This window comes from Panthera leo, chromosome E3 (genome assembly GCF_018350215.1).
Source record: "Panthera leo isolate Ple1 chromosome E3, P.leo_Ple1_pat1.1, whole genome shotgun sequence".
NCBI classification, from domain to species: Eukaryota; Metazoa; Chordata; class Mammalia; order Carnivora; family Felidae; genus Panthera; species Panthera leo.
In genome coordinates, this window is record NC_056694.1 from 21,021,888 (window position 1) to 21,034,202 (window position 12,315).

The 12,315-nt window shown below is 51.9% G+C and overlaps 1 protein-coding gene across 1 annotated transcript in view; it reads right to left on the reverse strand.

The window, feature by feature from the left end:
* The window catches only part of HS3ST4 (heparan sulfate-glucosamine 3-sulfotransferase 4), a 388,331-nt gene extending 376,689 nt beyond the window's left edge, over positions 1–11,642 (reverse strand). Inside the window, exon 1 of the mRNA XM_042921277.1 lies at positions 10,909–11,642. Coding sequence (XP_042777211.1) covers positions 10,909–11,642 — 734 coding nt within the window. The remainder of the gene's footprint in view (positions 1–10,908) is intronic.
* Positions 11,643–12,315: the final 673 nt, after the last annotated feature.

Genomic DNA, 12,315 nt, shown 5'->3' on the forward strand with positions numbered 1-12,315 from the left:
CAGGTCACGACCTCGCGGTTCAGGAGTTCGAGCCCCGTGTTGGGCTCCAAGCTGACAGCGCAGAGCCTGCTTGGGATTCTCTCTCTTTCCCTCTCTCTCTGCCCCTCCCCTGCGAGCGTGTGCTCTCTCTCAAAATAAATAAATAAAACTTAAAAAAAAAAACCCATCCCTCAAGCAGGAACGAGCGAGGGCCCACGGCAGGAAGGAGGTCACTGCCAGTCTGTTGTAGGGAGCAGATCCCCCACCCAGCCCGTCCTGCACATCAGTTAGTCCATCTGCGTGTGGAAACCAAGAGTGTCTGGCAGAGAAAGGTGTGTAATTAGGACTCACTCCCACACGGCTGGAAAGACAACCCTTCCGGGGGACAAGAGCTTCGAGACAAGTAAGAGAAGATGCCATGTGTTTGGGGCCAAAGCCTTGGGTCTGAAGCCCAGCTCCAGTGTCCCGGGCCAAGGACTTGCCCTGTTTGGGCATTAGTTCACTCCCGTGGGAGACACCAGTGATGACAGGACCCCGTCCCAAGGTTCCACCTGCACGAAGCCAGTGCCTGGAGAAGAGCGGACACGACCACGACGCGACAGTCACCCCCCACCCCTGCCCCAAACCTTCATCTCCCTGTTCCACTGAAAATAACCATTACTAATCCCCGACTTTGTGTTTCGCCTCGTGGATCTACATTTACTAATTCACACCCGTCGGAACGTTAATCCACACCTTGGCACGGCCAGACCACCCTTGAATTGGGGATGTAAGGCCGCCAGCTGCCCCAGCAAGGAATTGTTACTCGGCGTCTAAGTCTGAACGGTCACAGTTGGTTTTCCACCCTCTTCTTGGTCCTACAGAACGTGCGAAGTAAGGGAATCCTAGATACGAAGTCCAACATTTGGGCCACGTTCAGAGAAACAATATCCTCAGACGACTTTCGAACATGCCTGACCTCCACCTGGCAGTTCTACCGTCCCGTACAGGGAAGACCATCTCTGGAATCCCAATAAAAAAGAAGGAGGGGGGAAGAAGAGGAGGGAGAAGGGGAGGGGAGGAGGGGGGAGCGGATGGAAGAAAAAAGACATCCCATCCTAGAGAAACAAGTCCTCTCCTCTCTGATGCCCCTTGGTGAAGTAACAGAATTTTGTTCGTACAACTTTTGCTAAATGTATTCCTAGTTGTTTCATTTCTTTGGTCGCTTCTAGAAATAGAGTATTTTCTCTCCTTATACTCTCAACACGGTTGGCGTAGGCATATAGGAAAACTCTAGGTTTTGCATAGTAATTTTCTTACCGATCCCCTTAATGAATCCCATCGTTGTTCCTAATAGATTCAGGGATGGACTAGTTATCTTGGGTTTTCCATTAAAACATGAAACTGGGGGCCAAGGGGAAAATTCTACGTCCCCCTTTCTCGTTCTGTTTCTCATCCCAAGTGCATTATCTTATCAAATTCCTGAACAAAGGTAAATAACAGTGATTGTTACGGGCACGGGCTTTCTGGCCTTGTTCGGAATTTAGTGGGAATGTTTTTAGTGTTACATCATTAAAGATGACGTTGGTTTCAGGGAGGATCCTATTAGCTGGTGTTCTACACACCAGGAATAAATATTTAACATTATCAGCTGTATTTTGGGCAGCCATAAGGTGAACCACGGGATCGTTCTCATTTGCTCATGGTAAGAGCAGATCACATAGGGGCGCCTGGGTGGCTCAGTCGGTTAAGCGTCCGACTTCAGCTCAGGTCACGATCTCACAGTTTATGACTTCGAGCCCCGTGTCGGGCTCTGTGCTGACAGCTCAGAGCCTGGAGCCTGCTTCGGATTCTGTGTCTCCCTCTCTCTGCTCATGCTCTGTCTCTCTCTCTCTGTCTCAAAAATAAATTAAAAAACATTTTAAAAATTAAAAAAAAAAAAAAAAGAGCAGATCACATAGTTTGATTGCCTAAGATCGAACCATCCTTCTATTCCTGGAATAGACCCCACTTGGCCCGAGCTTTCCTTACCTTGGAGTATAATCATTTACTTGTCCATTTCCCCATTCTCTAAGCTCCTGCAGACCACTGGTCATGACTGATTCATGTCTGACCTCAGCACATAGCTGACAATCAGTACATGTTTAAATAGTAAGCAAATGAATGAATAACTGAAGTAAAAATAACACCGGACCTCCCCAGACTAACCTTTCGTACCTCTTTCTTTTTTTATTTAAAAATTCTTTTTTTTTTTTTTAATTTTTTTTTTGATGTTTATTTATTTTTGAGACAGAGAGAGACAGAGCATGAACAGGGGAGGGGCAGAGAGAGAAGGAGACACAGAATCTGAAACAGGCTCCAGGCTCTGAGCTGTCAGCACAGAGCCCGACGCGGGGCTTGAACTCACGGACCGTGAGATCATGACCTGAGCCGAAGTCGGACACCCAACCGACCGAGCCACCCAGGCGCCCCTATTTAAAAATTCTTAAGTTTATTTATTTATTTTGAAGGGGAGAGAGCCAGGGAGGGACAGAAAGAGAGAGAGGCAGGGACAGAGAATCCCAAGCAGGCTCCGTGCTGTCAGCACAGAGCCCAACGCGGGGCTCGAACTCACGAACCGTGAGACCGTGACCTGAGCCGAAATCAAGAGTTGGACTCTGCACCAACCGAGCCACCCAGGCGCCCCTGTACCTCTCTCTAAGTGAAAATACTCAGAAAGATCAGGCATCTGTCCCAGACTGGATTCTTCGCACGTTTAACAAACATGTGGTTTAACTGGCCCCCACTTCGAGCAACAGAACCCTTGAACACCTGGTCCTTAGGGGGAGACTATCCCCTAGTTTCAGTGAGACTAACTCTGTTTCCCTGCCCCCACCACTACCCCAACCTAAAAGAGTGACCACAGCACCCGGGCCTGATTGGAGTATGGCACCCAGACTGCTGCAGGAGCGGGCTCATCACCCGACCTGGACCAGAGGAATCTCCAGGAATCTCTTACAGAAGCTCCTAAGAAAAATGACTTCCAAAAGAATTGATAAACATAAAATATATTTGTCTGGGGTTGCTGCTTACCTACTTACCTAAAATACGGTGAGATGACCTATCTGAGAATAAAGCAAGGTAGAGAAAACCATGGCAAAGAGGGGAAGGAGACAGGGGGCGCCTGGGTGGCTGAAACGTTTAAGCGTCCGACTTTGGCTCAGGTCATGATCTCGTGGTTCGAGAGTTCAAAGCCCCACATCGGGCTCTCTGCTCTCAGCACAGAGCCCACCTTGGAGCCTCTGTCTCCCTCTCTCTCTGCCCCTCTCCAGCTCACGTGCTTTCTCTGTCTCTATCAAAAATAAATTAATTAAGAAAAAAAAAGAATGGAGGGGCGCCTGGGTGGCTCAGTCAGATGAGCATCCAAATTCAGCTCAGGTCGGGGCACCTGGGTGGCTCAGTCGGTTGAGCGGCCAACTTCGGCTCAGGTCATGATCTCGTGGTCCGTGAGTTCAAGCCCCGCGTCGGGCTCTGTGCTGACAGCTCAGAGCCTGGAGCCTGTTTCAGATTCTGTGTCTCCCTCTCTCTGACCCTCCCCCGTTCATGCTCTGTCTCTCTCTGTTTCAAAAATAAATAAACGTTAAAAAAAATTAAAAAAAAAAAAAAAAAAAAAAAAACAAATTCAGCTCAGGTCGTGATCTCACAGTTCATGGGTTCAAGCCCCACATCGGCCTCTGTGCTGACAGCTCGGAGCCTGGAGCCTGCTTCGGATTCTGTGTCTCCCTCTCTCTCTCTCTCTGCCACTCCCCCATTCACACTCAGGCCCTCTCTCAAAAAATGAATAAACATTTTTAAAAATTAAAAAATATGTATTTTTTAAAAATTTTTTAAAAATGGAAAGAGACAGAGACCTAGTGATATCATTTGAGCCCCTGGATCCAGCTTTACCTGAAGTCATTATCCCCTAGATTTCCTAATTACATAAGCCAGTAAATTACCTTTTCTGTAGCTTAAGTTCAATTTCTATTACTTGCAACCAAAAAAAAAAAAAACACTATCTAATTCATGCGTTGCTTTGTTTCCCCATGAATATGCTTTGTACATTCTTAAATAAAGGTTGAAAAAAAAATTAAAGTGAGGAATACTAACTACTGAGTATTAAAACACAAACATTCAACCGCCTGCTTTTAATTAATGGCAAGATGGGCTGAAAGGCTCCCTTAGTGAATTATAATTTCAGACTGAAATTCCCCAGACAGTTATAGAGGGAGCTTGTTAAACCGCAGAAACCAATGGAATCAAGAGATTACTTTAACAGGGCGGTGGTTCAATCGGTTCCAGAGATATCATCCATTATGCAAAACCAAAACCTTTAAAACTTCTTACCATACAACCCCAGCCATCTCTCATCCACCTAAAATCTCAAGGCCTCTCTCCTGACTCAGTTTAAAAGTGAAAATGACTGGTGCGGTCAACAAAAAGACAAAGAAAAAGAAATAAATCGTGTCATGACAGTTGGAGACCACCAGGGAAAGGAGCCAAACCTCAAGCCAGGGTGTTTGGCGGGGCCTTCTAGAACAGTCCTGCATTCTCAAATGCTTTCAGTTCTGCAGAAAAACTGAAGGCAAGCACGCCCTTGGCACTCTAGATGTCTCTGTAGCTTTCCAGGCCAAGCAGCATCACTTCTCCTGTAGGTTCAAGAAAACGTCAGCGCACAAGCCCGGAGTGCCGGCCCATTTCCCTACACCGTCCCCTTGGTGAAGGATTCTGGCGGTGGTTACTTCGTGAAATCAGACTCTTCTCCTCCTTCAGCTCAAGTTACAATAGACCAAATTCTGGAATCTGGTTTTGATTATTCTCTAGAGAGCTACTTAAGAGCTGCTTCAGGGCTTGAAATCCCTCATTCAGACATAATCTTGAAATAAAAGGCTATATTCAAATGAAAAATGCATTACAGCTTTCTCTTTAGGACCTTTAGTACTTACGGGCAAGAAAAAAAGAAAAGAAATGCAGGAAAAGGAAGAATGGCACGGGGAAAGGGAGAGAGAAAGACAGGAAAGAAGGGGCGAGCGAAATTTCCTACATCATAATTGCTTTCGTTTTATCATCACATAACCCCTTTTGCAAGTAATATTGTGCCCATTCTACAGATGAAGTAACTGAGGCTTGGTGATCACAGGAGGAAGACGCCGTGGCTTCTGACTCAGAGACGGATATAAAAACATGCTCTGAAAAATGCTGCTTCTACCCTACTGGCTTCCTCCCTCCAAAAAGTCTAACACAGAAGTCGGTTCTAGGACCAAAGTATTTCCGTGGATGGACCCTATGGAGACAATATAGACTCATCTAAAAAACGGAAAAAAAAATTTTTTTTAAGAAATTAACAAAGTAACCTGAGGTCCAACAGAACTAGCAACATGGCAGAGCAAAAGCTAGAACCCAATTATTCCATCTCTCAGGTCTTACTGAACCCACCTGACCGGAATCTATTTTATAGGTGCAATTCATCTATACAGATCACATACCGGCACTCCTGATTAACGAGGGAACAACTGAAGAGTTGTCCCGCCTTCAAGAAAACGCTCACTGGAAACAAAAGAGAAATTTATTTGTGACCTGTCTTCCTCCGCCTCAATGTTCCTGTTTACATCCCGTTCCTTTTGTTATTGTTGCAATATATCTGGGAGGTATTTCCCCCTTGCTGTTGCAAAATCTGAAAAGGGGCGGAAAATCTACACTGAAATAGCACATGGAAGCCACAATTCTGGCAACTGCCAAGGGTATGGGTATGCCAGTTCCGAAACGAGTTTAAACCAGAGGTCGCAAACTGGTAGCGTATCCAGCCCACAGACGTGTTTTGTTTGTCCCACAGTGCTGGCCCACACAACGCTTTTAAGAAATTTTCATCTGTTTGCCAATGCTAAAAACCAAGAGCTTTCACATCAAAGCCCTTCTCTTACCAAGCGGAGGATGTGGTGATATCTGCACGCGGAAGGGGGTAGCTGGATCAGAGAGCAGTAGCCGTGACCTGTAGACAAGAGCACGCGCCCCAAGTTTCTCCCCGCCTGGTCTATTTCACTGGGTATCTGAGTTGGTGACCCGTGGCTGAAAAGGTCAAGCAGCTGTAGATTGCAAAGCCAACCAATCATTATCGGACTTTTCCCAAAAACATCCCCACTAAGAGACTCATCTGTCAATATTAGGACAGCTGTGATCAAAGGTAAAGTATATGAGACCAAAATGATTTGAGAAATTAAAAAAAAAAAACAAAAAAACAAAAAAAAACCGTGGTTGGGTCCATTTGGATTTCTGCTCTAGGATACTCATTTTTTCAGAAAATACACTCACCTTTATTACTTCATTTATTCCTCCCAACAACCCTGCAAGGAAGGAATTATTCCCAGATAAACAAACTGAAACTGAGTGGTGTCAAATCAGCCATCTCTCCAAAAATTATGCAACCAGTAGGTTGCAAAACCACATTTTGAACCCAGTTTTGTCCATCTACAAACGCTGTGCTTTGGGAATAATGAAAGAACACTGTATAAAGCCACAAGGCTTGATTCCACCTCAGGGCCTTTGCACCTGCTCTCCCCCGGCCCCCATTGGAAACCTCTTTACCCAGATCTTTACGTGACAGGATCTTAACTCTTTCACTTCGTTTGCATCACCCTCACAGAGAAGTTTTCCCCAGCCATCTGATCTAACGTAACACAGGCGTGCATACACGCACACACACCAATTTCCCTCTAGACCTCTACTACTCAAAGTGAGATCCAGAGATCAGAAGTTAGAAATGCAGCCTCTCAGGCCCCTCCTTAGACCCGCTGAATCAGAATCGCGTATGTTAACAGCATCCCAGGTGATCCATACCCACTTGAAGTTTAAAAAGCACTGGTCCACTAGCCGCCCTGCCCGGTGGAAATATAACCTGAGTCACGAGTGTCGTTTTGAATTCCCTAGTAGCCGCATTAAAAATGTGAAAAGGACGGCTGTTTGCTGTCTCCCCTCCCCACCACCAAAATGTCAGTTTCAGGAGCACCGAATGCTTACTCACCGCTTTACCCCCTGTCCTGAAAACAGTACCAGGTACGTGCTAAGTATCATCGCATGTTTGTTAAACGTAAGAAGGTAGTATTTTACGTGGGGCGGGAAGAAAGTAGCACCGTGAGACTGGACAGATGTGGGCAGCTCAACCACGGACCAGCTGAGCAATCCTGGGCAAGGCATTGGTCCAGGAGCCACCTGTAAGTTCACAGCCCTCACCGTTACGCTCAGATGCGATAGGACATCTACAAAGCACCAGCCGCTGTAAGTCACAGGTATTCCATAAACGCCAGAGCCTTTCTGGCGTCCTCCCTCGTTCACTCTCCAGGTTCCACGTGCACACAGTGCTGCTGTGACCACGTTCCTCTGGGTAGCAGGAGCCAGGCCACGGGAACCGTCTTCCTGAGTGATTTTCCCCAGCCAGGGGGCTGAGCGTATTAACTGTTGGCAGCGAAGACAGCTTGAAACCAGGGAGGGTCGCTTCCCGTCGCCCTGGAGTCACACGGTCCCTGTACAGCCTGTAAACCACAAGGGAGGCAGCACCTCAAGGCAGCCCTGTCACCGTGATGAGTTCTGCTGGGTCGGCCCGCCACAAGGTCCCGCCCCTTAGAGGAGTATGAGGTCTGTGCCCAGACACAGCTTGGATCAGCCCATTCTGAAAGGTGCATTGTGGCTCTGCCTTTTTCCGTTATTGGTTTGGGGGGGTGGGGAGCGGAGGGTTGAGTCTACCCCCCCCCACTCGTTAATCACTGGCCTGTGTCAATCCACCAAGGGAGGCTTGCTTCTCCCCAGCTTTTAACACCCCCCCATCCTAATCCATTAGTCTATCTTGCCCGGAAATCGGATGCACATGTCCTAATCTCAAAAGTGTTTTTAAATCACATTAGATCAACAGCAACGGGAGAAAGCAAAACCCGGATTTAGACATGACTGGTGCGACACCGAGAAAATAAAACTCCCAGGGCTGCTTAGCCGGGATGGGAGGAAAGCCCGAACCAGTGTCACCCAAGCACCTGCCCCACGTTCTTCTCCCTCTGGCTGAAAAAACCAACACCAGAAACACTCGCAGAATTAGCAGCCTATGGGGAAGCGCACGGCAAAGAAAAAGGAAAGAGAACAAGTCGGGGAGAATCAAAACCTCCCATCGGTCTGTGGCCCTCTCATCCGGCAAGCAGAGGAAGATGTTGCACAGACCACGCTGCGGGTGGGGAGCAAGCGTGACCGGTCAACTGTCCGACTCTTGGTTTCCGCTCGGGTCATGATCTCGAAGCTCCGTGCATGCCAGCCCCCTATCGGGCTCTGCAACGACAGGTGCAGAGCCTGCTTGGGATCCTCCCTCTCCCTCTCTCCGTCCCTCCCCCACTCGCGCTGCCTCGGTCTTTCTCAAAATAAACAAATAAACGTAAAAAAAAAAAAAAAAAAAAAGGTACGGTTGGACCAGAGACACAAGAGGAAGGGTTTCTCTTACTGGTCTGACCTGATGGCACTCTTTCCTCTTGTACATTATAATGAGGATGTCATCCCTCTTCCTCCAAGGGAGAGAGAGGAGAAGAGCCTGAAGAGAGAGAGCCTATGAAAATCCCACAAACAAGCCTCCAAGCACTGCTGTCCCTGGTGAGAGGCTGGAGAGGTATCCAAGCAGCCCCGGCACACTCCCAGGGGCCCCAAGGGGTTTCTAGAAGACTCAGCAGCCAGGTCGGGGTGGCTAACGATACCCTCTGCCTTACAGAGATGCTTCTCGGGCATTTGCAGTCAGCACCACTAAGCACTATAAGGATCTGCCACGGGGGAGACACTGGGGTAGAGGATGGGGCACCCAGAGAAATCGTATGGTCCTCCCAAGTGAGGATCAAGGGAATCTGCCCGTGTCTTCAGTAGAACAGTTCTGCAGATGGGTACCAAACATTCACGCTCAGCCCCGAACACCACACCAGGGATGGCTGGGAGGACCACAGCGCTGGGATAGTACCTTCCACAGCCATATCGTAGCAGTCTCCACGCCTTCTCCCAGCCGCGGTACGCAAGAACATTAAGAAAACCTGGCATCTCCTAGCTCCTCGTTCAGAAAATCCCCCAGCCCCGTGGACGGGACCTCCTGACCCACATTCCACCCTGCAATCCTTCTAAGTCGTCTGAATAAAACACTCCCTTTTCTATTTCCAGCTGCTGCAAAGCAACCCTAACACATGTTGGAAAGATGTGATCTTTATGCCTCTCTCTCCCCGGAAAGGGCACTGGACACTTCTCCTGAGATACACAGCTTTAAAATTAGAATTGGAAAAAGCCACCGTTTCCCTCGTAGGGCCGAAGCTACCCCACGGCAGAGACCAGAATGCCCCCCAGCCAAACCAACCAAGCCAACGAAACCAACCAAACGCAGCCCTCCCAGACATCATACCCCCTCTCTATTTAGCTGTTGTTGCACTAATCATTCTAACACCTTTTTATTTATAATCGCAAACTGGAAGCCATGGCTTGTGATGTTATAAATACTGATTTTCCAGTTAAATTAGGCATTTGCTGTTTTATGTTTTGATAGGAAGGGGCTGTTTGAAGCCTCCTAAAATATTGCAATTAGTTCTCACTGTTGAAACAGACAAGACATTAACAGACACATTTGCTGTTTCCGTTTAATGTGCTGGAATGTTTATGCCTAAGTGTACTTCTCTCAAGCTTTGAAAGCATAAGGCATGTTTTTTAAAGTGGAAGAAATCAATCACAATACACCCATTTATTATCTTTTTTTTTTTTTTAAGTTAAGCTATTTCTAAAACTTTCCCAGGCTGTAATTTAAACTTGGAAAGCACAGCTCTTCAACAGGAAGGAGACTTATCAGGAAACAATCCTTGTATTTTACCTATTGGCTCGGTTAAGATGATAACATCACTTTAGCTGACAAAGCCTGTGTTTCTGTTTGACAATTGCAATTAATTACTGAGATGCAGCCGAGATGGGGCCAGCCATCCAGATCTGTTTTCCAAAGAGACAGAAAACCAGAGGAAAGAAGCAAAGAAAAAACACACCCCCAAAAAAGCAAAGGAGGTTTGCATTTTAGCACCTACACCAGTGTCGTGTTCAATGTTATGGCTGGCAAGAAAGCCGGATTATTAATTTACGTTACCTGCACCTAACTTTCTACTCCGCTCTTCTCCCTTTTTCTCCCCACTGGCAGAGGGTGGAAAAGGCGAGAGGTGAACATTTCACAAGACAGAAGCTCCAATCTGTAGCGAAGGAGGCGCGGGTTACAGAAAGGGCACGGGCACGGGGCGTAAAAACTCACAGGGCACCAACTGGTGCTCCCAATGCAAAACCTACCCAGCGGGTGGATAGAAAGTTCTGGAGATGGGGGCACCCTCCGTCTTTACTAGAAAGCCAGAACTGGCCAGCATCACCTTGTTTAACCGTTCCCGGGTCATTGGGCTCTAACCTGAAAATACTAAAGTTGGATTCCAGCCACGCAAATGCGTTTCAGGGCGATTCTGAGACATTCCAGGGGATCTCAAAGCCCCTAGATCAATCTCGCTACCCTGCTTCATCCGCCCCGCCGGCGTCCCCACACACGGAAGCGCAGAGCCCCGCCAGAGCCAGGGCTGGGAAACACCCCGCGGGCACGAAGGCTGGGGATTCCCAGGCTCGGAGCTGGGCAGATTCGGAAGGCACCTCCCCGGACGAGGAGCCTCGAGGCGGGCAGGGCAAGGCGACACCTCCACCCCTCGCCCTGAAACAGAGTCCTCCTTGACCGGCGTCCAGCCCCTCGCCGCCGCTCCCCCAGAGCAGCCCCCGCCGGGGCTTGACAGAGCCCTCGCTGGGGCCAAGGGCCCCCGGGACCGCGGCGCCCGGGTGTCCGAGAGCCCGGAAAAGCGGCGGCTCGCCCTGCGGGTCTCGCCGCGCGTCCACCCCCTCCCGCCGCGCCCAGGGTCCTACCTGTACCACTCCAGCCCCTTCTCGTAGTTCCTGTCGAAGAAGTGCGGCTCTACGCCCACCGCCCGCACGTCCGGGTGTACTCGGATCGCCTCCAGCAGCGCGCGGGTCCCTCCTTTCTTGACCCCGATGATGAGCGCCTGTGGCAGCTTCTTCTCCCCGTAGTCGGGGGTGCTGGCGGCGCCGCCCCTCTCGCTGCTCCCGTTGGCCGCTCTCCGGCCTGCGAGCTCCTCGTCGGTGGTGCTGGACTCCTGCGCTTCCCTCTCCAGCAGCGCGCTCTGCGCGGTGATCATCTCGCCGGGGGCCAGCGGGGTCCGGAGCCAGGCGTCGCGGGCGCCCCCGCCGCCGCTCGCCAGCCCCCAGCCGTCGGCCCCGGGGGCGGCGGGCTGCTCGGGGGGCTCGGGCGGCTCCCCGCGGCTCGCGTTGTCCGGCGGCGGCGGCGCGGGCGGCTGCGAGGGGGCGCCGAGGCGCACGGGGGGAGGCGGCAGAGAGGGTGGCGGCGGGCTCGGCGGGGGCTCGGCGGCGGCGCCCGGCGGCTCCTGCAGCGCCAGGGGGAACTGCAGGGAGCCCGAGCCGCCCAGGAGGCTGTAGCACAGGTAGGTGACGGACAGGGACAAGGTGCACATAAAAAGCAGCTTGCGCGCCGGCGGGCCCTTAGCAGAGGCGCCGGGCGGCGGCGGCGCGGCGAGAGGTGGAGGCGGAGGCGGAGGCGGAGGAGGTGCGGGCCACGGGGCCATCGCGGCTCCCGGCTCGCGGCGGCGGCGGCGGCGGCCCCCGGCGCTGCCCGGACATGGTTTCAGCCGCCGCCCCCGCCGCCGCCGCCGCCGCCGCCGCCGCCGCTGCCCAGCCGCCCCGGCTGCATGAAGCGACGCCGCTGCGCCCCCGGCCCTGGCCGCTGTCCCGCTGCGCCGGGGGGGAGCCCGGCCGCATGGCCCCCCCCCCGCCCCACTCTTCCCGCGGAGTCCGGGCGGCCCCCCCACCACCACCACCCCCCTCAGCCGCCGGCAAGGGGACCGAGGGGGGCGCGCGGACCCGCCGGCCGCACCTGCTCCGTCTGCGGCGCCCCCGCTTCCCCGGCTCCGCCGCGGCTCCTGCTTCAGCCCCGGCCGCCGCCGCCGCGCGCTGTTGCGGCCCCGAGTTCCTTCCCCGCTGCTAACTTTCTGCCGGGAGAGCGGAGAGGCGCGGAGGGGAGGAGGAGGGGGGCCGGGCGCGCGCCCCGCGCCGCCGAGGGAGGGGGAGTGCGCCTCGCGCGCGCCTGCGGAGGGGGGCGCGGAAGCGGAGGCGTGCGCTGGGGCTGGGGCGCCCGGGAGAGCGGAGATCGCGCCCCCCCCAGACACACGGCGCACTGGAGGCGTGCCCCGCCCAGCCCCGCGTGCCTCCCTCTCCCCGGGGAGCCTGGGACGCGGCGCT